This window comes from Conger conger, chromosome 1 (genome assembly GCF_963514075.1).
Source record: "Conger conger chromosome 1, fConCon1.1, whole genome shotgun sequence".
In the NCBI taxonomy this organism is placed as follows: domain Eukaryota; kingdom Metazoa; phylum Chordata; class Actinopteri; order Anguilliformes; family Congridae; genus Conger; species Conger conger.
In genome coordinates, this window is record NC_083760.1 from 72,009,206 (window position 1) to 72,037,093 (window position 27,888).

The window sequence follows — 27,888 nt, forward strand, 5'->3', positions numbered from 1 at the left end:
TTGTATAGGCATTATATTTCTTTATTCTGAATAAGAGTGAATCAGAGTGTGATTCAGTGGCTCACTGGCAAACCATCACTGTGTACAGCCATCTGTCTGGTACTGGGACAAAAATTGGTTCAGGTCCCTGCATTGTGGTTTTCTTCTGGATGCTTGGCATTGGGTTTCACTAGGAAACTGTTCAACCCAGGATGAGGAGTCCAACAGGTACTGCATCCTGACAGATAGGTAGACACAGTAACCAAGATTAACAAAGAAGAACAGATGAAAAGAGAGGTGTACATACAATACAGTATAATACAAAATACACCGTCTATCAGCTTAAAATTTATAAAGATGTAAAGATGAGCATAAAATGTTGTGTATAAAACAAACAATAATTGTTAGGATCAATTGAATCATGAACTCCAGAATGTACCAAGACATTTTAACTAAAACCTCATACTTTGCCACAAATGCAAGAAATGAGCCCAAAAAAACCTAAAATGCAACGAGAAAATTGTCACTTGAACACAAAATTCTTATTTTCCAATGGCCATTTAAGTCTCCAGATTTGAACCCAATCAGAAATGTAGGGTTTGAAATAAAGAGTACAGTTCACAAACATCAAAGGATATTCAAAGGTTCTGTTTGAGGGAATGCATATGGTCATCCCCAATATGTTTCATATATCACCATAGAGGACAACTCCTTCATATGTATCCTTGTAAAGGGCCAATGACCATTTTTGGGAAATACCAATATTAGAATTGTTATTTTCTATGAGCAATTTTGAACTGAATAATAGTTCCAACTTGTGTTGTTTATTTTATACAGCCTTTTTTCTCAAGGTGCCAATCGTTTTGGTGGTGACTGTACATGATATATAGGAAAGAAACTGTTGCAGTAAAAGAACATGTCAACGTTTATGTTCGGCATTATAGTATATAATAGTTGAGCATAGAGTGGTACTGACTGTCCCTGTGTGTCAGTGGTGGTGCCGTCCTTGCCCATGATGAGATAGGTCTTGCCCATCTGGAGCTTCCCTTTACACTGGCGCCTCTTAGCAAACACCCGTACACTCCCCTTTGCAACACTTTCATCACCGGCTATAAAGCAAAGGACATGCCACACTATTGCTCAATATAAACATAGAGCTGATGCATTTTTCAATTTATACTTTTATTCAATTTGGTAGCATATTTCATTCAAATAACAACTAGAAGCTATTCCTTTCATTCTGACATTATGGGCCAGTTTCACAGACACCGATTAAGCCTAGTCCTAGTCCTATACTAAGATTAATCTTTTTCAGTGAAACCAGCCCGATTAATGGGCATCAGTTTAACTTCATACTTATATTTATATATCTTTCAAATCATATGTTATACTTACATATAGGTAATACAGAAATAGTATTTGCTATTTTATAGATTAACTAATGGTTCATGAACATCCGTTTAAAGTAGACAATGTGTAGGTCCACCAATCTTTGTTCTAGGCTGAGGTCAAACCATTATAGTTTCCAAATGATAATGATTCAGTGCAAATGGATGGATATACCTGCATATCACATTAGGTAAATAACAGAACCTACAGTCAGATGACCTAGCAACAGAAAACAAAACATTTCTAGTATTGGATTGAACTGCACCTATTAATTATCAACAGGAATAAATATTATAGTGTCTGATGAAACAAGTAACATCAATGACAACAATTTGGCACTGGCCAGTGATTAATACTGGCCACACTTACTTGCTCGGAGAACATCTATCACGGTGGTGTGGTAGAGCTCAAAGTTACTCTGTTCAGACATGAGGTCAACTTTCACTTTATAACCTGAAACATAGGATAACATAGTCAAACTTGAAGAACTTGAAATTCATACTAAAACTATGAGATAAGAAATGTTGAAATGCAAATGCACTTATACTCTATTTCTACCCAGAGATAACACAAAGATTAAGACAAATGCAGACATAACCAGACACACCATATTCCACTGTGGGAAAGTAACAGGCAAAGTCTAAACGTATGTTCGTTGTTTGGCTCAACTCGAAGGTCATTTTCTCCTTGTGACAGGGCTCTGCAAGAACAAAGTTAACATTATATTCATTACCACAACTGAAATGAATACTGTGTCTTGAATACAAATATACAAACACTATGAATTTGACTATTAGTTTACAGCATAACTGTATTTTTTATTATTAACAATTTAAGTATTGATATTTATGTAACCATTAATGCTGTTCTGTATTGCTTTATTTGGATATATTCCAAAGCAATACAGTGCCCCATCACAGTAACAATCTCTCAGATTGAAAATGTGAGATAATTCAAGAATGTATTGAGCGTACTTTCTGCACACTGACACACTTCCCCTGAACACAGAGTTGATACCATTCTGCTCCTCTGGGGGGCACTGTAGAATACAGTGCACTTCCTGTCTGAGGGAGACAAAGCATGAAACACCATTCATCATGGACACCATTCAGAACATTCTTCAAGAGTTTGTAAATTAAAGGTATCATTGAATTAATATCACACTTCTCACACATTTTCCTTCTTCTGATTGTCAGTGTTGTTTCCTTTTTCCGGTCATTTACTACTTGTACATTCATCCATTGTTACAAAGAAACACAACTGTGCTCAAATTCCTCCTCTTGTGCTAAATGCCACTGAAACTCTTCTGCATTACGGCCGGAAGTTCATGCCAATCAAACTATGCACCTCTTGCTACACTAATTTCTTCAATAGGCTTTCGTGGTTTCCCTGTGTAGATTTGCATACAAGGTGGGAGTGGAGGGCCCACCATAAATGTAAAGTTTTAATATATAGAAATTTGCATTGCTAAAGAAATGGCTGTGGAAATATGTCTCAAATATGGTATTTATTCATATATGAAAAAATCATAGATTCCCACTTTAAGGACAATGCAAATAGTAAATGTCACTAATGCAATATACTGTAAATTAAAGGTACAATAGGTAATTTCGGACTTTCAGAGAGGAATAGCAGCAACAAACTCCTTCAAACCACAACACTGTTCATCCCTCCCCCTTCTCTATAAATGCGCTGACGTTGAAACACCATTGGCTGTGGCAGTTAAAATTAATTTTAAACCAATGAGCTTGAATTATTGTTCAGCAATACAATGTTTTGGTACAGAGTGTCAGGCCTTCAAGTGTATATTTTGAAACTTAAATTTAAGGACTATAAACATAGGCAGAGGGTGAGTAAACATGTCAGTGAGCCTTTTTCAATGAAAGGAAGGGATTTACAATGTCTTGTAACAATGTTTTAACACAAAAATCTGACCTATTTTACCTTTAATATTATTGACATTAACATTTTCTGGGCTGTATTAGGGTTGAACTAAAGGAGTAGCTTTCACCTACCTGGTTCATAGTAATCATAGAAAGAAGCAGGAGCGGGCTGCAGAAGGCCTATAGGAACTCTCTGCACAGCTCCAAACATTATACACTCCTTTCCCTCTGGAACCTGGAGTTAGAATGAGATTCTGTTGGTGACTGAGAGAGAGGATATATATGTGTGTTTGCGTGAGTATATCTTACCTCGTCAAAATACAATAGAACTCTTCCCTGCGTGGTCTCATAGTGAGATATGTACCGGTCCGATAGAGCCTTTAGCTATGAGAGAGGAGAGAGAGGAGGAGGTTGAAATGGAAAAGGTTTGAAGGGCACAATTGGTAAAATTTTCATTTCAAGGGCAAGCCAGATCTAATACACCAAAATAACCATGGTAGTATACAAACTGAGAAGGCCCTCAACAAGGTTAAGCACACAAATTCTGAATCAGTTGAGGAATTTGAACAGTTTACTCATTTTGACACAGATTGCATATGGTGTGAAAGGAAGAAAAAGAGCAAATGATTGCCAAAAATGTAGGAATGAAGCGTATCGTAAATAAAGAGAAAAAGACCTGAAGATTGGCTAAAGCTGGCTATGATGATGATGATGATGATGATGATGATGATGATAACTTGCCTTTTCCAGATCTGCAGTCACTGCCTCAAAGCCACTAAGCAGCGTAATGTCAGCGATAGCCATGCCAGAGAGGTTCCTGCTCAGGTCATGGCTGAAAGATGGATCACAAACCCATGCACAATGACCAGCACATCACATTTACTGAGGATCAACTGGCATTTAACCAAGAAACACAGTACAGTATGTAACTAATAATGGAAACACATCATTATATTGTTTAAACTGTCCACACCTTCTAGTGTGACTTTGCTAGTACATGGTGGACATTTTCGTATTATCCTTTTAACAAAGCTGGATCAACGCTGAGGTCAATATTTCTCAGAATTGAACCTAAAACATAATAGAAATCATAAACTCACCATAGTAGAAAAAGGTAAGTTGCAGACAATTTGCAAATCACCGTGGCCACCATTCACCTTCCCATGCTTTCATTCACCATTCATAAAATTGTATAGAGACAAGCACATCGACCGCAGGGCAAGGCAATATAGGGTAGAGCCTGCACACCCAAACTAAATATAATTCTTTATTAGTATCTAATAACGTTTCAACCCATAGTGGATCTGACGAAGATCCACTATGGGTCGACACGTTTGACTTGATAAAGATCCACTATAGGTGGAAACATTTGACCTGATGAAGATCCACAATAGGTGGAAACGTTTGACCTGATGAAGATCCACTATGGGTTGACACGTTTGACCTGATGAAGATTCACTATGGGTCGAAACATGGGTGTGCAGGCTCTATTTTAATTCATTCACCATTCGCTCAATGATTGAGCACTCAGTGAGGGAAACTGACCTGACACAGACCACATACTCCACATCTGTCTTCTGGTTCTCATCAGTGTTCCTCCTGCGTCTACTGCGAGCATCAAACCACTCTATCTTTGAATGAGCGATGCCTCTCTCTTCCACCTCCTCCTTTCTCTCCCCTTCTTCATCATCCACATAGTCATAGTTATCTATCACTTCACCTGAAGAAAATACAGGAACAATAGAAATAGAAATGTAAATACAGTACAATACATGCCAGATTTTCAAGTTCAAAATGAAAGGTCATGAATGGTATGATTTGTGATGATACAATTACATTATGCAGGCTGTCATGATTGACAGGCTGTAAGATCAAATTTGCATGGGATAGACAGACCACATATTTCAATTCAATTCGCTTCACAGACACACATATTTTCAGTACTGATTACTAACTTCTCAGACATACGAGGAATTCTGACTATCTATGCATATTTGATACAGATTAGCATATTTTGGAAATGTATGTTGTCTTCACTATCAGTTTTATCCCACTCTCACCTGTGTATTTAACCTTGCCCTGCACCGTGATGCTGATTGACAGAAACTGACAGGTGTCCTCAGGCTGAAGGGCATGATATGCCTTCACCACCTGTCAAACAGACCACACACATCGATTTTCACTGACAAAGATATTACATTACCTTACATTATAGGCATTTGGCAGACACTCTTATCCAGAGCAACGTACAACAAAGTGCATACCCATTACCAGGGACAAGTGCGCTGAAAGACCCTAGAGGGAAGTACAGTTTCATGTGCTAGGAATACCACAAAGATAATAACTTGGGCTTGGGATACCACACTCGCCACCATATAATGCAACACTTGAAGTAAACACAGCTGGATATCAACGTCATCAACAATAGAGTACCTTCATTTTGGCTTTTCCCTGTCCTGATGCGTGTACAATAATCTTGCTTCCTAGCAGCCTCTAAGAGGGAAGAAGAGACAATGAGTTGGCAAAACATGTTAAGAGTCAAAGGAAATGGCCCATTATAGCTCTAGCGGCTAATTTGGGAGGTTGCAGGTGTTAACATCACAAGCATCGAATGTAAAGCCAAGCTACACACTTTTTCCTAAATTTTGACTACCAGCATAAAATGTAAATTTGTTATATGATGTGTTTGTGCAACAATCTTGTGCAACAAAGAAGTAACACTTGGTGAAACTGGCATATTTCTGGAGTCAAAAGCCAAAATATATGCCAAACTGCAGTTTTTTGATTTCACTTTAATTATAAAAATGAATTATTGAGTTGTAAATCATAAGCTCATGTAAATCTAATGAAATATCTAAGATAGCATATATGGCCTTGTTACCATTTACCTTCAGTTCAGCTTCCACTCTCTCCCCAGCTTTTTCCATGGTCAACGTTGCCTTCTCATTCCTTCCTGGTGCAGTGAACCGCAGGTCCAGCTTTGAGGAGGGTGCGGATGGTCTGCTTAACGCATATTCAGCGAGGGCCTCCAGTGCCACTATTGTGTCCTGGGAAGGGAAGGGTCGAGGGAAAAAGAGAAAGGTAGTGATCAATAAAAACATCTTTCCCACCTTTGACTTAAATTTCATTTGAAGTTAAAAGAAAATGTAACCATTTGAAAAAATTATATCCTCACTAGACACACAGGAGCTCAATGACACACAGTACTGCCTGCCAGTAGTCACCAGAGAAATATGGTACAAACACAATAGGTGATATCAGCAACCTTACTAATACCAATGATTCTGATTCTATTACTAAGATAATTTTGAAAACAAATAAAAATATTTTAAGCAATTGTAATCCAGTTATTTTCTGCCAACTGTACACATATAGAAGATTCATTCCATGTCCTCAACATCTTTTCATAAATTTACGCTGAAGTTCTCTTAAACCTGAGCTGCCTGCTGCCCATAGTCTTTTCAGTTTTTGTTTTTTTTCGTTATATTTTTCAGTGTAGCTGAACAGTGACTGTGACTAAGACACTGCAGGCTCAGGTAATCTTATTTTTAAATAACTGTAGTCATTACAAGGATTCTCTTTCAGACTGCCAGATTTGTATTTTGGAATTATTGCCATGAATACATTTGTTTTAATCAGCATTTTTTTGTTTTAATCAACATTCCAGATTTTTATTTACAGGAAATGTGTCTCACTGTATGGAATGAAGCTCTTACCTTTGTACAGAACTTACAAGTAACAAGATGAACAGTGGTATCTTTTAGCTGTAACTAAGTCAAAACAGTGTACTGTGCATTTAAAAGAGGTTAAAAGAGGTAGTTCTCTAGTTGTAGCTTTCCCTTACCTGGGTGGATTTGAAACCCCCTCCATAGTTCTCCTGCTTTGAGAGCCAACAGACTGCAGAATCTGCCCACTCCATGTCCTTATTGGCCACTGCTGTCAGAAGGGCATAGGCTGTGGTCTCTACTGTGATAGCCTGAGGGGGTGGAACCTTGTGACCTTGCTTCTCATTGGCCAATCTCAGGTCAGATCTAGAGACCCACATCCGACATTCTCCCTCTGATTAATTGGAGAAAGAGAAGAGTTGAGAACATGGGCAATGAAATGCACAGGTCAAATAATTACATTTTAAGTTGTTACATGTCAGTATGGCAAGTAGGCTTTAATCATCTATCGCAGCTAAACCCTGACCATTTCACAGCTGTACTTTTAAAAAGGTTCTTCCAGGCTTGCACGCCCCCAGACCCCTCTCGGTGGTTATCATTCTCTATCTATTCAACCACCCCAATATTCCAGTTACACCCTTGTGTTGCAATTTACAGCCTTGACTGCGTTATTATTATATGGGCCTTTGGGTTTAATAGTAATATAATATATAGAGGGGCCTCTTGTCTCGATTTTGCGGGCGGCCCCACAGAATTGCGCTATGTCACTGGGTAACACACCTTCAGTAGTCAGATTTTTGAGCTTGCCCCAGGCAGAGAGGGCGAGGTTTTGATCTTCATGGCGGCATAGGGCCAGGCAGTATGCAGTGATGGCCACAGCATAAGGTCTCTCCAGAGAGTCAAAACGAGAGATGAGATAGGCTATGGAAGCAGAGATACTGGACTCCTGTGTAACACAATAGAAAGTATGCCACTTTGTATCTGTCCAAACAAACAGATTTAACTAAAACATGGGGAAACACTCGGTATGCGACTAATCAGCAGTCCTTCCAGTTACTTACTGCTTATTTAATTGCAATGCATATCAAATTTACATGCTGTATCTAGGAGGCAGTGGCCAAAACCAGCATTGGGAATTCCTTGAGAATATAATTAAAGTCATAATTTCAAAATTAACTGATTGAAATACTCAAAGCTACAAATAATCGCAAAATATTCAGGACTAATATTCCGATCATAGATTTTTTACATGCTAAATACCTAATTGTGTCTTTGGTATTTGGAAGTGAGAGAACTGATATTGAATGAAGAAGATAAAAAAGCACACGTGCACCACAGTTACTGCCCAGATATGCAAATCCTTTCTTTTTGTATTATACTGTACTGAACTTTTTCAGCAGCCTGGCAGACTAAGGCCAACTAGCTATTAGTATTTCCAAGGTACAGGCTTGTGGTGATCACCATTACCAATGGATCCAATGCGATGGTCACACAGTAGTAACAATGGGGCTTCCAGTTTTACAATCTGCTTACCACATCTTTCTTCTTCTCCTCACTCAGCAAAGGCAAGGAATGATGCAGAGCTATGGTTATGAAGGCAGTGAGGGACACATCACCCTCCACACCCCCAACGCCTCCCTGCACAAACAGCATGATAGGTCAGTACTACTACTGTATATCACTGAACGTTACAGAGATGAACACAAATCCAAGACATTTTAGTAAAATCATAACGGAATTGTAAAAGCCCTTCATTCACTCACATTCACACCGATGATTGATATGGCAGATATTAGCAGCACATTTACATCCATTAGTTAGTATGCACTTTAATGATACACTAACAAGCATACCTGCATTTCTCTGTGAATGACTGGATTGGGGTCTTTGAAGACTCCGTTGTTCTGCTGTGAGATCAGGTATTTGACTGACTGATAGATCTCCTGCTCAGACACAAACTGCACGCTCTGCCGCCCTTGCTCTCCCCTTCCAGCCAGTTGTCGATCCAACACTAAACACATGACCTTCACCACAAGGGCTGTCAGCCTGGGTGAAGGGGGGGAGTCTGATCATAATGTTTACATGAGGATATACAGTATAAACAGAATTGAACATTGTATGCCAATTATGGGGAGTCAGGGATTCTGTCATCTCTAATACAGCATTTGTCTGATGCTAGGTAGTCAATTGTCCATTTTTACATCTGGTGTACCATACAGCATACAAATGAAGGAAAATGCTAACCAGTTGCTAGCAGGATAGTCTAGCCATGCTCCATAGGAAGCATTGTCCTTCTTGAATGTCAGGATTCTGGAATAAGCTGACAAAGGAAGAGAGATATAATAAAAATGTAATATCTGCAGAACTGATTTGAATCGTGAGCAGACCTGGGCCAGTATGACTCATCACCCTGTGAGAGGATTGTCATGTCATTTGACTGTTGACCTTCTCTTTGTAACTTGTTGATTTATGTCAGGCCTCCCTTCTAAAATACGGTAAAATAAATAAATAAATAAATAAATAAATAAATAAATAAATAAATAAATAAATAATATGCATGCCTCATGTTTTTCATTTACCCACTGCATATGTGCTAGTCAGTCTCATAAATATATAGTCACTATATAGCCATATATAGTTCCTCCAAATATAATTTATAATTTCACAGACACTGATTAAGCTTAGTCCAGGACTAAATTGAGTTTTGTACGAGAAGCTTCATTCAAAATTTAACTTGGTCTAAGAACTAAGAAAACTGGCCCATAGTTTCAAGTGACTGAAGAAACACTTGCTTGAATTCTTACAGAAAGTCAAAGTCCAAAGGGGATTTTGCTGTAATTGTTATTCTTTTTTTACCATTTTCTATGTGAGTGAGTGCTGTGTCTCTGGTCTCTGGGGGAAGTTCTATCCATCCCTGGCTAAGGTCCAGGTAGCGAAGTGCCAGGGCCGTGGGGGACATCCTGATCATGGTCTGCTCAGCGCATCCTAATGGGGCCCGTAGCAGCCCCCCCACGCCCGAGGCAGAGAGCAGGGGCAGAACTGTGGACTTGCCAAAAACCTCACCTGGGAGTTGGGCCAGAGAGTAGAATACAAACTGATATGGGAAATGACACAGTATACACATGTTCATATATTCCAGCAACCGTGAGGGCACACAGTAATGTACTCAATGGTATGAATAAGTTTGGGTACATCATAAAGAAAACAAGGAAGACCTTCAATCCTGACAAACAGGTTGGTGCCAGAGTCAGGAACTGTGCTATTTGGCAAATATCCATCAATTTCAAAACTCTTCCCACGTTTCACTGCAAAGAAATAGGGAAGAGAGGTAAGAACGCAATAAGCAAATCATACACTTGTATAGCTGAAAACCAGCTTTTCATGAGTTCTGGGCTCAGAATCATTTTGGGTTCTTTATATTACAAATACACAAATATATGAAACATGAGTTTTTGACCAATACAAGAGCAATGAATTGAAATGAATTCACAGTATCATAGTAATTGTTCTCTCTTTATTGCTCCCCATCAATCCCCACCCCGTCCATCCCAACACCATCCTCTCACCATCAATGTCAAGAAAATAGCCCATCTCCTCTCTCTTCTCTATCCCCTCGGTCTGAAAGTAAGAAACACAAAGAAATAAGGCATGTTTACACAAATAGCGACCAATTACAAACCAGAATTAGTTAGTATACATCATGCACAGAACTTGTGTTGACAAAGTCCACTGACACTGGTCAAAACTTCACGAGGGATTAGTTCAGCTCACTATTCAACACAATGTGGCCTTTACTTTGTCCCTCATTCCCCACTCCCAATATTCTAATCAGTGCTAAGACCAACCATGGGTAGCCAAAGAAACAGATGAGGACACTGGACACTGAATGCATAGCATATATCCAGAAGGAAGAACAGAAACGTGTTCATCAGTAGAGAACAAGAGACAAAACAACGTAGGCCCTCATCCACTCCACTCACCACAACCAACAGGCTCTTCTGAATGGCATCCAGACCCATTTCCATAACTTTGTCATAAACCAGTAGGGTGACAGGAATCTTTCCAGTGACCATGGGAACCGCAGAGAAGGTCACTGTTTTGGCAGAGCCAGGTGAAACAGTGACATTAAGGTAGGAGAGGCTGGAGGCTGAGCCAGGTGAACACAGCCCCTCCTCTGACTTCATATGGATGGACAGCTAATGGGGAAAATTAAAAATGAGCTTTCAGTCTCTGAATTATATGAAATATTACATTGTTATATTATACTATTATATATTATACAGATTATGTATAATAGTATATAATCTATATAATAAGTCTAATAAATACCTAATAAAGTGCTCACTGTGTGTATATGGCACCTTATTAAATTGCACAAACAGGGAGAGTACCACTGAATAGAGCCTGTAAAATTAAGTTACCGTTCTTTCTTCTTGTCCATAGTTGTAGATCACAGCAGTAATGAACATTTGCTCATATTGTTTTACGGAGTAGGGTAGACGCAGAGAAATGAACAGCTCCTTAAACACACGCATCTCGTAGGGTTCCGACACACAGAATCCTGCAAGGACAGACAAAATCTATTTATGAAGTATAAGATGTATATTATGTTACTCTATAATAAAATCATACTCCCACAACCTACTGGAATGACTAAACATAGTGTGTGTGTGTGTGTGTGTGTGTGAGAGAGAGAGATGGATAGTGTGAAGGATACTTATTATTACCATGTGATGCAGACAGGCTGACAGCCTGAATCTCCCAGGTTGTGATGGAGTCAGGCATAATTAACGAATACCTGAAAAAGTGAGATATAAGTAAATAGCTGTGCCCATCATGCCCCATTGCATAGGGTCTGAAACTATATCAGTTACAGTGTACATAAACTCACTTTGCTACCCCATCAACAACGACCTCTGTAAATTCAAAGCTAGTGTCGAAGAAGCGACGGATGTCTCCGACATTAGTGTCAAAGAAGTCCTCCATTTCTCCCACATCAGTAGCTGAGAGACAAAAGAAAAGGGAAAGGAAGTTAAATGTGTCCAGTTTCAGTAGTCACTGAAATTTCTTCAGTTGTAAGAACCAATTATTTTGTAAAATTTTCCTCATTATACACACAAAGGCACAAACTTACTCCTGCCCCGTCCCTTGAGAGCTTCCTGGTGCATGTTTATGTCCCTCTGCTTGACCCCTTCATGGCAGCAGTCCAGGAAGGCCGTGACACAGGCCTGCTCCTTCCCTCCACGCGACACTCTCCGAGCTCGCTCTTCACAGCTGAGCCTCATGGGAATCAGAGTGAAGCCATCCTGGCAACACTTCTGCAGCTTTTCATCTTTGTAACTATACACTGACCACAAAGCCCAAATGGGAGTATTAAAGATGGAATAAATATTCATTTGAATACAGGGAAATCTGGACTGTGTGTGAATGGGATCATGCTTTTTGAAATCTTGCACATTTTACTTCATAAATGTCTACAACTGTATTTCCACTCAATAGAAAAATACACAGCCTGGCTTCTGCATCTGTCTTCATATCCCAAAGTGCTTGGTGATAATCTAAAAACCTACAACTGTATTCTCAATATTAAATGGCAAACATTCTGAAGAAACATTTTTTTCACAGAACTAAAATCAATTTAGGAGGAAATGGGGAAAAATCGGGGGGGCATTCACTCAGGCGGTAAGAGCAATCGTCTGGCAGTCAGAGGGGTGTGTAGAAGTGTCCCTGAGCAAGAAACCTAACCCCTAAATGTTCCTGACAAGCTGGTTGATGCCTTTCATGGCAGCCAATCACTGGTGGTGTGTGAGTGGGTATGAACGGGTGAATGAGAGGCATCAATTTTACAGCGCTTTTGATAAAGGCGCTATATAAATGCCAACCATTTACCAATTGGCCATTAAAGGCAGCATACTCCAATTGTGTTGTGTTGTTTTAATAGTCAAGTGAAAGTACATTTAAAAAAACATTGATATATACTGTGTGAGGAAACATTATGCAGGAGAGAGAACCAGGATGCAAATACCTTTGGACATCATGAGCTGCTGTAGGTTGAGAGACCTTCGCTGCCGCCTGAAGCCTCTCTCACAGCCAAAGTCTAGAGAATGAGATACACCCTCACAAAACAACATATGGAGGCAAGGACACTGACACCGATGCAGATCATTTGATTAGCTGGAGAATGTTTGATTTATGCAGTTCAGTGGTTTATTACAGCTGTGTCTGTGCACATACCTTTCCGCATTTGCGATTTGAAAGTTGAGGAATGAGAGATGAAGGAAAGGCCGGCATTGTTGAAAATGGCCGCCGTGTCGCGTCCCCCAGTGTATGAACAGCCCAGGTCATAGGACTGCATGGAGGAGAAGACCTGGACACACATCACCCATAAGCACTCTATAAAACTGCTATAGAAATCAGAAAAACTACACATTATTTTATTAAACCATGTTTTTATACATTTTGGCTGCACCATGTAGTAATTAGAGCACTTTTTATACACAGCATTTTAATGTTTGAGACATTTTAACATAATGTCAAATAAAATAGATAGGGATTGGGGGATGGGACTGAATTTGGCTGTAAATTATGCTGATATGGTATAGAACACATTTGTTGGCTAAATGGATTTATGTCATAAGGGGTCCAAGGATGAACCTCAAACCATCCTGCTAGATATGCCCCCCAATTCCCATAGAGATCCATTCAAATGCATAGAACATCACTTGTAGGACAACCTGAGAACAAGATATCCAGACTCTGGTGATGTTGATGGGTCACAGACATCAGGAAGTCATGCTATGCAATGGATATGCAACCAAATACAAAACATGACTATTTTATTTGACATTATGTTAAATTGTCTCAAACATTGAAATGGGGGGCTATGTATAAAAAGTGCTGTAATTACTCAATGGTGCAACCAAAATGTATAAAAACATGGTTAAATAAAATATGAGAATCTGCAATTTGACCACATATGAATTGCTTGATTACAAACAGTGGACATAAAACATTACTCAAAAAATCCATAAAAAGGCAAGGTGTGTCCAAACTTTTGACTGGTACTGTACATCTGTACATATTGGAATAAATAGTATGTTCATATACATGCTCATATTTCACATTCATATAATTCTTAGTCACCAACATACTGACTCCCTAAGCTAGCAGCTCCCTATAACTGTAAGGTTTTACCACCACACTAAAGAATGATAAAGCCAGTGCTTTTCTTCTTTGTTGCTTCCCCAGTATTTTATTGGAAATATGAATGCATCTGTTGGAATCACTGTGCATATAACCTGGTAGATAAGACATATGGTATATACATTTCCTATTGTCCATAAAAATATTTCTAATCTATTTTGTAGGGCTGTAATCTATATTTGCTGTTATGGACTTGAGCTATGATTCAATATCTGTGGAAGAACAAAAAAAAAAAAAAAAACTTTTTTGCCATGGTACTTTGCAACCTGGTACGATGCCCAATTCAGATTCATGAATACTAAACTAATAGGCACTGGGGCAACACCTAGCCACAAACAAACATGTTTAGGTTTCTGACTGAGGAATGCATCACTGCTTGTCTGGCATACTTGGCTAGCAAGCTGACTAAATTGATTTATCTTAGCCAAAACAGATTAATTTATGAACAGTATATCCAGATAAGACCAACTGGGATTCTAAGCTCTTAGCTGGTCATACTCTAGCCGGTCTTAGCTGGTCAAAGTTGGCCATAACTGATCAGTGATTGCTAAAATCTGGTTCAAGTTGATTAAGCAGGTCCAGCTGGTGACTCAACTGGTTGACTAGTAGGTGAACAGCTGGTCAACCAGCTATAAGTGTAAAATAAAAACATAATTCACGCTGGTTTAAGATGACATTTTGTGCAGCAGGGACGAACCATTACCTGTTTTGGGGTGAGCTTGTTGTGGACATTCAGTGCATAGATGGCTTTATCCACAGCCAGCAAGGCTACTTTAGCTTTCTGACCATGCAGATCTATGTCCAGCTCAGCTTTTAACCCTGGACGATGCATTTTTTTTGAAGACAGGGAAATCTGGGAACAATGTATACATATTGATATTCAAATTTTGACAGTTAAGTTGTATAATAGAGAACAACCTTTAACCTTTATACATATAATAATTTGCTTAACAGATTAAATAATCACTATGTAATAATAGTATGGACAACTCCTAAAGCTTTACTGGGACCATTGTGGTCACCAGCGTCAAACATACAGGCACAGACGTAATCATTAAACGATGCTTTTTTGCCTTTGCTTTGTATTTCTTTATTTTTTATACTTTTTTATCATCATGAGATTAGATTAATTGGCCACGAGACTGGGATGAGTATCTCCCACCTCCAAGAAGTAAGACTGAAGGTTATTGCTCACAGACTGAGGATGGGAAATGACCATTTATTAAGCAAATTCCCTTATATTAAATCCTTAATTTACTAAAATGAGATTTGAACACATTCCAGAGAAACATACTGACAAAACTACAGTAGAATGGCAATTCAATTGGTTTAATGTTTTAATGATTTACCTAGAACCTAAAACTGGCAAGATTAGCTCTAACAAATGTTCTCTGAAGGGTTACACAATTATGATGAAGATCAGTCGGATAATCATTTTCCACATCAGTTTCCAGGCTTGTTCTTTCCTTTTCTCTTCTCCCCCAACTTTTCAATCTTGAATCGTGTTCTCAAAGGATCTTTAAAACCGCTACTCACCTTCCCCTCACATACATCTTTGACATCCACCCATACTGAATCAGCAATGATGTCACCACCCTGGTTGTAGTAATAGCCAATCAGCCGGAATGAGGGTGTCAAGTCACTAGATATGGAGAGCATCATTCTTGCAACAATCCCTTCTGCCTTGACCTTGCCCGACTTCCTTATCTCTCCTCTGCTGAGAACCTAAATAAAACAAAAACATTGTATCTACACTTAAGGAAAGTAAATACTTCAAATGGAAATATTCTTCCAAATCATACAGAGAGATGAGTTGGAAGAGACAATCACTAAGAAGGAAACACCTTGCTGCACCTGCCTGTCAAAAGCTAGGAATATTTAACAAAATTCTTGATTTTAAGTGACCATAGTGAAAAACGTTGACCTATTTATGAACATTCCATTTAAAGATCATTCCAAGCAAAGTTAAATGAAATTAGCATAACCCATTCCACTTTCCAATTCAACTTGGATTATGATCTATAGTGGAAGAGTTGTCTACAAATTGTGATGCAGTTTGAAAAATAATTATTATAAATGTATGAATGCTGATGGGCGCTGAGCCAATGCCGAAGGATGACATAACTAAATTACTAAATGCCTCCATGTTCCAGTGTATTATTTTCCAAAAACCTAGTTTTGAGTATGTTCTTGGCCAGTAATTCATGCCTATGCTTCTCACCAGATAATAAATATTCCCATCCACTGGAGCACCTCCAACTGGAACAAAGTCAATGTCAGCTGAGATACCCACTCCTGGGGTCACAACCCCTGAGTTCATGGTTATGAAAAGGAAGCTTCCACTGGGTGATAAAGCGGGAAGAGTAGTCATCTCATACTGATGACCATCTACTATTGCCTGAGAAAAAGAGAGAGGAAACGGACAAGAAAAAGATGGTGAAAATATGCATTGCACAGTGTTTGGATTTGTAAGGCTGACAGGAAAGTTTTGTTCACTCACAGTAATTTTTGCAGCAGCCGTATTGTCTGGAATAGAAAAGAAGGCATTGACTCCTCCCTCCGAATCTGTTGTGGCAGTTTGGGATTGAGGATCGGAAACAGGAATTTGAATCTCCACTTTGACGCGTGGGGCTGGTGACCCATTAGGGAGTCGGACCATGACCTGAAAGACATGCACACAAGGTGGAGGGGTAGTAGAAATGTAACTAAAATATACTGAATACAGTGGCAGAATATATAGATTATTTCTGTTAAATTGACACTTATACATTAAGCCAATGCATAACAAGACAAAACCATTGAAGTACATTGAAAGGTATTTTAGGCTTTTAAGAGGTTTCAGGCTTAATTAAGGCTGATATAGGGGCATTCTATTTTAAAACAAGAAACTACAATTTAACGCACAGTAATTCAAAAGCAGCTTGTACAATTATCAAAAACACTAGAATCTGAACTATCCCTTCACCAGAGTAGAGATAAACCGGTATAATACAACATGGGACAGACCTATTTTTTTATTTTATTTCAAGAAAGAAAATGAACAGCATCGATAATGGCCAATCATGAATGTTAGTCCTTTGATGCTGTTTCAATAATAATATTTACGTACCTGGACTTTAAAAGGGGCTTTAGGAATAAAATGAGAACGAGTCCTGGAAAGGTCCACAGAGTAGCGTTTTTCAACTATTGGAAGAACTGCCTCGGCTTCCTGGAGTTCCCCACCTGAGAGTAAGAACAGCCAAAGGAATCAGGGGAGAAAAAGATGGAGGGGAGAAGGAAAGGAAAATTTAATTTAGCTTGATATAAAGCTTATAATTTAACAAAAGGTAAGTGCTGTTTAGCTCTTAGCAGCATTAAGCTTAATTTAAAAGGTATAATTAATCTTAATTTTTAATTGTAGAAATGTTACTGATGAAATATTTTCTTCAAAAATAAATTAAAATGCCTACAGGTGATTACAGAGACAGAATAATATTTATATTAAAATTAATATATAATATAAAAGTCCTCAGTCCCCATGTCTCTCACTGTTGATGTCAGTGACAGATGCAGTGATGTAAAATTGTGCTCCATTCTGTGCCAGCTGTCTCATGTCAACTGGATCGATCTTGTTGCGATTTAGGAGGTTAAGCAATCGGCTCCTCTGGACACTGACCACCGCCTTCCCATCCTTCACCTGTGTGAGAGGCAAAAGAGTTCAGGATTAAACCAGCAAAAGTAGCCTGATAAAGTGCTTTAAACGCCTCACCCTCCACCGCCCTCCCTGCTCTCACCGATCCTGTCTCTTCCAGTCCCCTGATGAATACTGTCTGTGCTTTCCCCTCTTCTCTGCCGTCTGCCCCCTCCTCTCTCACTCCGAATCGGCAATGAAATGCTCCATTTACAGTCTCACCATATGAGTAGCTGAGAAAAAGTGTGACAATACCACTTGCAAATGCTGGAAAGCTTTTTATCGTGTTTTGCATACAGTAGTTAAGCCGAACATTTACCATTAAACCATTTGTTATGAAATGTCACTGTTCTGAGATTCCATATATTCTATATCACTGTACTGGGCAATATACTTGCAACAATGAAACTGTACATTTGGGTCTGTGATCTTACGAGGCAAGGATGGTGAAATCGAACTTCTCCCGGTCCACAAGAAAATAGCTCTCTTCAGGGTCGATGGACACGTCAAAACTCGGGAGCACTGGGATCCAGCCAGGGCAAGAAAAAATATTGTTGCGAACAAACAAGCCATTAATAGTTAAAAAGTAATGTTATTACAAACAGACACTACTTTTTGAGCAGTTTTAATTTCTTATTAAATTATAATCCTCAATAACTCACCAAACTTTTTGACATGAAATTCTCGTGTGACAGCATTCTTTTCATCTCCTTGATAATGTGCCACAATCTTCCACACACCGGGTCTAAAGCAAAGCACAGTTGGTAAGTACAGATAGTCATATGTGAGCAAAGCTCTTCAAACTTGTCCCAAGAGAAGTGTTTTTTATTGTGCGTCCTTATCTCATATGGGGCATTATATTACCAACAAGACATTTTCATTTGATTCACCAGAAATCTTGGTTGACTGCCAGGGCAATACTGGGTTGATTTTACACACTAAACTGCAATGCTTTTACACACTAAAGGTAACACAAAATCTATTGACGCTAGATATACATTTTGTGTTTGTTTGACACTTTGGACTGATTTGTTTCAACAGACCTTGCTCACATAATGAATTTTGACCTTGAAATTGGTACCTACTGCTATTAACACGTTATTCCTTTCTTTAGGCCAATTTTGAGGCATTGTCTGGTCTATGAGGTTTTTCTTTTTAAAGATGAAGAGTGCCCCCAAGAGGCCAGATTTCAAACATCTCAGGAACCGCTGGTCCAAATAAAAATACATATTTTTGCTATTCCGTAGAGTCAAAAGATTTTCACTCTTGTCATAGCAATTTGGTGTTCCAAATCTGCACACGTATCCCTTCAATGCAACATCATGTCACAAGGCCAGAGGGCTGCACATAAGCACAAAAATACATGCAGTAAACCACCACTCATTTTCATAGCATCCCCTCCATTTCTCATTCGTAACAATAAACACTCAGGGAGTATTTTATGGTGGCCTGTGACACCGGGGACAAGAGTTTTAGAGGCTTTTCATACTCTGAAACATCAGGAATTTTAAGGTAGTCAGAGGAGATCCCGTCTTCTGGAATCTTGAGCCGTCTCTTCACAGTATTCCCTCCAGAATTCTGAAAGACAAATTGTATGACTTGTGATAATACCATAAGAATATAGCTGTAATCAATGGAGCTGCAACAGCTATCGGTTTACTCACAACGACTCTGATATGTACAGGCTTGGAATGGGGTCTCATGGAATGATCCAGGGCAAAAATCCTGTACTTAACTGTCAACACACAGGCGCACACACACAGGTACAAAGTAAATCAGTCAAAATAAACAATGAGCACATCACATAACCTTTGTATCGTGTAATTCTTATAATAGTGTGAGTATTATAATATATCTCAGTTTTAGTTATTCACACTGTCATTCAATATACAAAGCTATACAGTTATACAGTACCAAAACCTTATTCGGTAATATCACATCCTCACCCCTTCATAGTGAGCAATAATAAGATACTGTATCTGTCACACTCACATAAAAACCTGCTCCTCTCTGACCTTCAAAGGTGCCAACAATTAAATATTACAGAACATGTCAATGTTTACTCTCCCTGCCACAATTTAAAAGGTATAGCTCAATTTGTGACATTTCAATAATTCTTCTATTTTTAAATGCGGCTTTTACATGACTACCAGGTAACCAGGCAACAAACCTAAAGCAACATTATACCGACATCAAATTTTCTTGGGGAAATATACCATTCTGTGTTGGGTTGTATATAGGCTGGTCGGTCTGAATAAAGATGTATCCTCTGTGCTGTGAAACAAGCACTCTGACCTTGTCTCTCTTGTTTGGTTGGTCATCATACACCAGCATCAAATATGGGGTCTCTGTTCTGAAGATGGCCAGCTCTGGTATTTTGTCCGTGTTCACCTTGCAAATGAAAAAAATTGTACCACCAAAATTGTGTGAAAAAAGTGACTGTGAAAGTAAATCTGTGAATGGCTACAAATTAAATTGAATGATGTTATTATGGTATGTATTAAGCAACAACAGAATTAGAGAAATCAAATGCATTGCAGTACTTATATCACTCTAAACATGTCCATCTATACATATGTGGGGATTGAATGAGTGGAGTTCAATTTATTACCATTGGGTCAGGGTCCTTGATGACATCAAGAATTCCCTGACCTAGTGGCCAATAAATGTTTTAGTCTCATTGCATATCTCCTCCTATAATTTCATGAGATTTGTATATAGTTTTTATAGAGATTTATAGCGTGAGCTATGTGGCAGTATAATGAGTGCAGTGGATAACACTATCTATTACTGATGTTTTTAGCCACTGTTCTGCAGCAGTGGAATACTACCATCCTCATTACCTCAGCGAGAGTTTATAACCGTCATCATTATGGCCATGTATATACCACCGAACGCTAATGCTAGTGATGGACTGGGAGAGCTGAATGATGCAATCAGTCAGCCACAGAACAGGCATCCTGAGGGTTTCTTCATCATTGCAGGTGATTTTAACCACGTCAATCTCAAGAACTTATCTTATCAAAATTTCAACAGCATGATTCCATTTCAACAAGGGGATTGAACACACCGGATCATGTAGACACCAATACAAAAAGTGCAACAACTGGTCACCTTTAAATGAACTATTTATTATTATGGACACCTTGCACTTTTATACTTTTATACTCTCATATGTTGACACACATAACTGTTCTTAACATACTGTATTAGTATTTTTAGTATTTCTACCTATTGTGTTCCCCCTATTTATTTGATTATTCCTTTTATTCTATTAATCTCTGCTGCTGTGAGACTGAAATTTCCCCAAGGGGATAAATAATGAGCTATCTATCTATCTATCTATCTATCTATCTATCTATCTATCTATCTATCTAAGGTCTGATGCCTTAGCCGTGCGCCACCACAGCGCGTGAGGGCCATACTTATTTCATAGTATATAGTATAATGTTCCGACATTAAATAAATCGGTTAGCAACCAAGTTTTCAGCATTCATCTAATATACCAGGGGCAGCTTTCAAAAGTAGAAACTCTTAGAGGCACTACTGCCACATACCTCCAGCTCCACAGTGTGTATGGTCCCCTCCCCAGATGGTGAAATTGTGACTTTGTTGGACACAAGCAGGCCACTTGTCTCATCCTCCAGGTAGATTGAAACATCATGGGTAGATTGGAACAACTGGACTGACACTCGCTCCTTCACCCCCACATGGAAAACACTGGGAGCTGTAACCAGGAACCTGAAAAGGGATATTGCCTTTTTACCTCTTGTTCAAACAGAAACCTCTCCATAACTTTAGGTGACTGTCATAACCCCGGTTCTCTGAAACATCGAGTGGAGAGATCCGCCTATGAGGAATGCACCTCTTGACCTCTGCAGATGTATCCAATTGCACCAAGTCTGGCTTTGACAGACAGTAGTGCATCCAATGCTACAGGAGGCACCCACCCACACTGCAGCACTACCCCTCCTCAGTGAACATATTTACAGCAAGCAGGGCAGTCTTTGTCTTCCCACTTCATGTTCTAGAGAACCAAGGTTAAAACACTAACTTAAAGTTATATTTCATCATTCCATGTTTGAGATCCACCTATGGGGAGATATGGACAACATGCTGATTGCCCTATATATGCTCACAGCTGAGATACTGTCAGGCTAGCATTTGTTCAATACTTTGTGCAAACACCCCTGGCAAAGTAGCCATCAGTAGATTTTTGACCATTCCTCCAAGCAGAACTTTTCAGAATGATTGATATCCCTGGATTTGCACGTATGGACCCCCCCTCTTCATCGGTTTTTGATGGGATTTAAGTCTGGGCATTGTCACGGCCATTGCAGGATTTGGATGTTGTTTTCACTTAACTATTTCTGTGAGAATTTTGATGTATGTTTGGAGTCATTGTCCTACTGGACAATCTACCTACAATGTTTTTATATTGTACATATTATGTTATATGTATATAACATGTATCTTATTATCTGTGTTGTTTATTATATGCAACCTTATTTCTAAAAATTAATTAATGGTGCCAATAATCCTCAATCCCACTGTAATTGTTTACTTTTGTTGCATGATTAGTGTAATGATGATTGTACAGAGAATTACCTTCAACAAAAAGCTTCACTGTTGAACTTGTCTTTTTCCCCTACACTATAGTGGGACAAATCAGAACACCAAGCTATAGTATCACTTTAAGAAATCTTCTGCTGCTGTGTTGGATACCTGAGATGTTCTCCTATCCACTTTGCTCATTTTCCCTCCTCTTTACTTATTCCTCCATTCATTTCCTCATCCTTATCACTTCTTACTTCTTAGTTTCTGTCTCTTTCCCTCTCTTTGTTGGTAGTCATGCTTTTTCTTCAATTTCTGTCCTCTCTTCACTTAAAATACCTTTAACAAACTCATCTGGAAACATACTCATTCTTAAACGTTTTCTTGACTGAATTAGTTAGTATATCAGCTACCTGGCTACCTTACTACGTGTCATTGTAGACCTTATTGTACCAATTTAACAAGCTACTGTCACTTTGTGAACATCAGCAAAACTAAACCCTAACCCTAAAAGCAAGCATAAGCCCTCACTGTCATCATCTAAACGTAATTTAATAATTTCACTGAAATTACAACATACAGCCATCTCTGTCGTACATTGCTAATCTCTCCACTTTGATTTACCATTTGCAAAATAATAAACAATCTGCTGTAATTTACTGAGGTAATTTCAGCCCAGTAAGAGCAGAGGTTTGACCAAAACACAGCATGCACATAACAATCCATGAATGATGTTTGATAATCCTGAACGATAGAGTAAGAATTAACTTGAAAATTAACAAATTCTTCATAGTAGTATAAGAACACAAGCAGATTAATGCTCACTTATCACTTGCAGAGATGGGAAGTACAGCACAGGAGAGGAACAGCAGCAGGTAGACTGAGGACAGCATTCTGAAAGCAGACAGTCTCTGCCCGTCTTCTTGCCACACAGAACTAGTAATGAACTGTGGCATGCACTCCAATCCTGTATAAATATAATATCCCTCCACCCCTCTCTTTCTGTTACATCTTGACTTTGACTGATGGTGATGCAATAGCGTCCAGTAAAGCCAGCTGTGGGTTGACCATCCTCTAATATCTCTTTTTAACTGTTAATTTATTGACAGTTTATTTATCTCTAACTCTAAAGAGATCATTGGTATGAATGGCTCCATAGATGAGCAAATGAATATAATTATGCACACATTTTTTTTTTATACTGATGCAAGACAGTGTACAAATCTAATGATTCTTTAAACTATTAAATATAATGTAACAATCTGTGGTCTCAGTGGACTTTAAATAAATCAACATTTGATTGCCATAAATAAAAAATATGCAAACCAGGAGGCTGTCAGGAGCATGGATTTAGGGAATCTTTGCCCCTTGCATAATCATAGTCTGGCTCCAGGGCATTGGTCAATATTGATGTCATAATATTTGCTTTCCTCACAATCACATGACTTCACAGAACTCTGGGTATCTCGAGCCAAATCACAAATAGTGGCAACATTACTAACTCAATTCATATGTATTTGGACAGTTGGTACAATTTCTGTTCCTTTGGCTCTGTAGTCCAGCACATTGGATTTGAAATTAAATAAATAAAAGGTTAAAGTGCAGACTATCTCCTTTAATTTGAAGGTATTTACGTCCATATCGGATGATGCTTGCAGGAGATTATGGGAGATTTCCGTGAATAGTGATGCAAAAATTCTCACTCAAGTCTCATTCAAGTATACAATTGACCTACTCATATTTTCTTTCACATACTACATTATACTCATTCAGCAGACGTGCTTTTCCAGACTGACGTACAATAAGGTACAGATCATAATGAGGGATGAATGTGCTCGAAGGCCAAGAGGGAAATGCGGTTCCTAGTGCTAGGTGCTTTGAAAGTGTAAAGTGTGTCCTTGAAGAAGTAAATACTTATTCTATATGGCCATCAATCTAGGATTTGAATGCATTACGGGCTATTATGGTTACTGTTACAGTTATTTTAGCAGGGGCCAATCACTAATGGAGCAATATAAGGTTAAGGGCCTTGCTCAAGGGCCCAACAGCTGCACAGATCGTATTGTGGCTAGACTGAAGCTTGAATCACCTCCCTTCTCGATCCAAGTGAAGCACCATAGCCAGTATGGCTGCCCCATGTTACACAAACAATTCAAAAAAACTATAAGCTATTTCAAAGCATTCAATTTCAGTTCCCATTTATAGTCTCAACAAGCCAGACGTGTATGGATTCTCAGAACAGCCTTATTGATGCACATCCTGATTCACCCTATAGACAACACTGCAGAGCTAGACAAATTATTTTGACCCCTTTTCACCTTGGTAGAATTGATTTGGCCTCATCAAACAATAAGCTCATATTTAATGTGCATGGCAAATCCATGCATGATCCTTGAAGCAAAAAATGTATTTGAATTCTGTAATGTGTTTATGACAAGTAAAATTTGGTAAAAAAAAAAAAAGACTCAGTTCTGTTCTATGCAAAAGTGCAAAGCTATACAAGTTCTGTGTATGTGTGCTTAGACACTTACTATTACTCTGACAAGACCATCCAACTTCCTTTTATGAATGGAGCTGGCTTCAAGTATGGTAAGTAAATGAGATCAAGCAGTATATGTAATTGTGGCATCAGCCACAATTTTGTGAGGTTAAGGTTATAGGTATGTAAAGATGTATGAAGTTAGAATAGTTGGAAGCATTGTATAAACAAAACCCACCGAGTACCAAAGCTAATTCTTTCAAGAAAAGTTTATTAGGGATGCAACTTCAACAGGGTGGGAGTTGCTAGAGGTGTCAGGTGAAATTTCTCATACTGGTTTCCGGGCATGTCTAAATGTGCCAAAAATTGCCAAATTGAATATTCTATGGGACATATCTCAACTAACGTTATTAGCACTTTACCCCAAGGCCTGTTTTTTAATACTTTCAAATAAAGCTGTTTCACTGCTTGGCAACACATAGCAGAGACATGGATAATAGCTGAATTTGAAGGGGACATGTGCAATATCAAGACTAATATAAAAACCTAAGAAACACATGAGAAAGTATGTTTGATACACACATAATCTTCATTATGAGCTGCCCCTCAGATATGAGGAACCCCAGAAAGGAGACGGATGTGGTGTGGAACACGCACTTCTCTGCCTTCAAAAATAGGTGCGCATCCAGCAGGCACTTGAGGACTTGTCTTGAGCATTTGGAGAAGATCAATATATCGTTCAGATATACAAAGACAAACTTCTCCAACATCTCTCACGTCGTTTACAAGTGCCTGGAAGACGGAAGGGGAGTTAGTGAGCCCGAAAGGCATCACCAGGTACTCGTAGCGACCGCTGTGGGTGTTAAAAGCGGTCTTCCACTTGTAGGAACTACAACTCCCACAATCCCACAGGACAAGTCCGCGACGTCCCCCCCGCATGACGTCTAGCTTGGTTCAGCCAATCCCGTAATGGCGGGAGCAATAAACTTTCCTGTATAAGAGCAAGACATGTTCTCGGGATCCCTCTCTCCTTCTCTCCTTCTATTCATTCCCTTCTTCGACGCACCCTTTTTGGCCATTTGCTTCAGCTCATCTGCTCCGAGACTCGGACAGAGGCTGAATGCTGCACAGCGCACTACCAGGCCTACGGACAACCCAGTTACCTTGGGTAACTTCGTGGCCTATAGCGAGTGGAAACTGGTGGACGCGGAAGCTACATCAGTTTACCCCTGCAAAGCTCACCAACGAACAACACAGCAACAAACTTTTCCACCCGGAAAAAGGACCAGCAAATATTTTTCCAGAACCGAACAGACCAGACCACGGGAACATCCCAGCTCTACGCCCCTCATCACGACATCCTTCACCGCACCATCGCAGCTCCTATAAGGACAGCACGTCTTTTGGATCCAATGTGTATGGACTCAGTAAGACAACAAACATTCAGGCATAGCCAGTGTTTAGTTTAGTCTTGACTGATATTGTGAATGTGTTTTTCTATTTGTCTGTGTTACCGTTTCAATGTATTTTTGTTAGCCACATATATACCTGAATGGATTCGCCTTCTTTCACGTATGTAATTAGAGTAAAACTATGCAAGTAGTCTCTCTTTCCCCAGCTAACACTAACACTCCCACTTTTACCTTTCCTTTGTTCCAAGGACACACGCGCTTGCGTGAACACGCTCACATACCCAACTAACTTGCCCTAATAACTTCCCGTTAGTTTATCTGTTCTGTGCTTGTACGTTGTTTAATAAATATATTTTATTAAAGCTGGTGTCTGTTTTGGCATCACATAGACATAGAGAGAGCCAAGTTAAAGCAGTCTTTCGAGGAACTTCCAACCTTCAGGTTTTGGGTTAATTAAAATAGTAAATTTGTGGTTTGATATTTCTGATAACAGTAATTTTATGAGACTGATTACTTTTTGCAGTTATACTGCTACATAACATTAATTGACGCCCCTGTTTCATAGAGAGTAAAATCCCTACGTTATTTGGCGGCCCGTGCGAGGACCCTACACACTCATCCCCCTCCCTGATGCGTGCCAGGTTGTAGGCGTTGCGGAGGTCTAGTTTTGAGAACACCGATGCCCCCTGCAGACGTTCAAATGTTCGAGTTCATCAGGAGGAGGGGGTACTGGTTCTTTATGGCAATGCTGTTCAATCCCCGGTAGTCAATACAGGGCCTTAGCCCTCCATCTTTTTTCCCCACAAAAAAGAAGCCGGCACTCACCGGTGATGTGGAGGGTCTAATAAACCTGTTGGCCAGTGCTTCCTTAGTATACTCTTTCATTGCGGTGCTTTCAGGGATGGATAAAGAGTATAGAGAGCCCCTAGGAGGCACTGTACCTGGATATAAATTTATTGCATATGGCCGATGGGGTGGTAAAACAGTAAAACAGTGGCACGCTGTTTACTGAATACCTCCGCTAAGTCAATGTATTCATGGGGAACATTTGCTGGCAATGGGAAGGTGAGTGCTCCCATCACGCTCTCCCCCTCTTTTCCTGATGGAACTAAGGGCGTGACCTCCCCAAAAGGGTGAGAGTCAGAGAACTCCTCGCCAGACCAATCGTCCACCAGAGGTTCCCAGTCCACTAGTGAATCCCAGGCCAAACTCTCCTTCCCCCCCTCAGATGGTGGCGGGGACCCCCCCTGATCAATCGATGAACCAGCCTCCTCCTCCATGCTATCAATGGCAGTATCTAGCTTGGGGCCGCCAGTCTCCGGGAGGATAGCATCTCCCACCCTGCCCCAGTCAACCTGAGGCTTGTGTTGGGCCAGCCACAAATGACCTAAGACTAGGGGTAAGGTAGGGGAGTGAATTAAAAAGAACTGGATATATTCAGTGTGTTCGCCCAGCGCGATGGGCATGATCAGAGGGACGGTTATCCTCTTTACTAGCCCAGTGCCCAATGGGCGCCCGTCCAGGGCTGATATGTAACATGGGTGTGTTAGGGAGTAGGATGGGATGCCCACTGCTTTTGCCCACTGCGAATCTATGAAACACTCCACAGCTCCAGAGTCCAAAAAGGCCTCAGTGTTCCTAGAAGCCTGCTTCC

At 39.6% G+C, this 27,888-nt stretch overlaps 1 protein-coding gene across 1 annotated transcript; it reads right to left on the minus strand.

Moving 5' to 3' along the window:
* c4b (complement C4B (Chido/Rodgers blood group)) lies at positions 1-23,324 on the minus strand. Its single transcript, XM_061256672.1, has 41 exons — positions 23,169-23,324; positions 21,347-21,530; positions 20,006-20,180; positions 19,454-19,524; positions 19,279-19,367; positions 18,452-18,534; positions 18,224-18,311; positions 17,893-18,022; positions 17,648-17,795; positions 17,229-17,341; positions 16,620-16,781; positions 16,341-16,517; positions 15,656-15,844; positions 14,823-14,972; positions 13,151-13,283; positions 12,942-13,013; positions 12,051-12,263; positions 11,808-11,919; positions 11,644-11,714; positions 11,338-11,477; positions 10,897-11,112; positions 10,483-10,534; positions 10,132-10,221; positions 9,773-9,979; positions 9,161-9,236; positions 8,770-8,962; positions 8,450-8,554; positions 7,697-7,862; positions 7,096-7,310; positions 6,140-6,298; positions 5,685-5,744; positions 5,312-5,402; positions 4,797-4,971; positions 3,993-4,083; positions 3,561-3,635; positions 3,384-3,486; positions 2,343-2,432; positions 1,976-2,068; positions 1,738-1,821; positions 956-1,088; positions 1-217 (listed from the first exon to the last, which is right to left on the minus strand). The coding sequence occupies exons 1-41, from the start codon at positions 23,297-23,299 to the stop codon at positions 76-78; spliced, it is 5,247 nt and encodes a 1,748-aa protein (XP_061112656.1). The 5' UTR covers positions 23,300-23,324; the 3' UTR covers positions 1-75.
* Between the last annotated feature and the right edge of the window lie 4,564 nt (positions 23,325-27,888).

Bases quoted from the DNA above. Each gene is read 5' to 3' on its own strand.
- c4b (XM_061256672.1), bottom strand. From the start codon at position 23,299: ATGCCACAGTTCATTACTAGTTCTGTGTGGCAAGAAGACGGGCAGAGA. The intron at 13,014-13,150 runs GTATGTGCACAG...CTCATTCTCTAG, and splicing joins CAAATCGCAAATGCGGAAAG to ACTTTGGCTGTGAGAGAGGC. The intron at 7,311-7,696 runs GTGTGTTACCCA...CCAATTAATCAG, and splicing joins CAAAAATCTGACTACTGAAG to AGGGAGAATGTCGGATGTGG.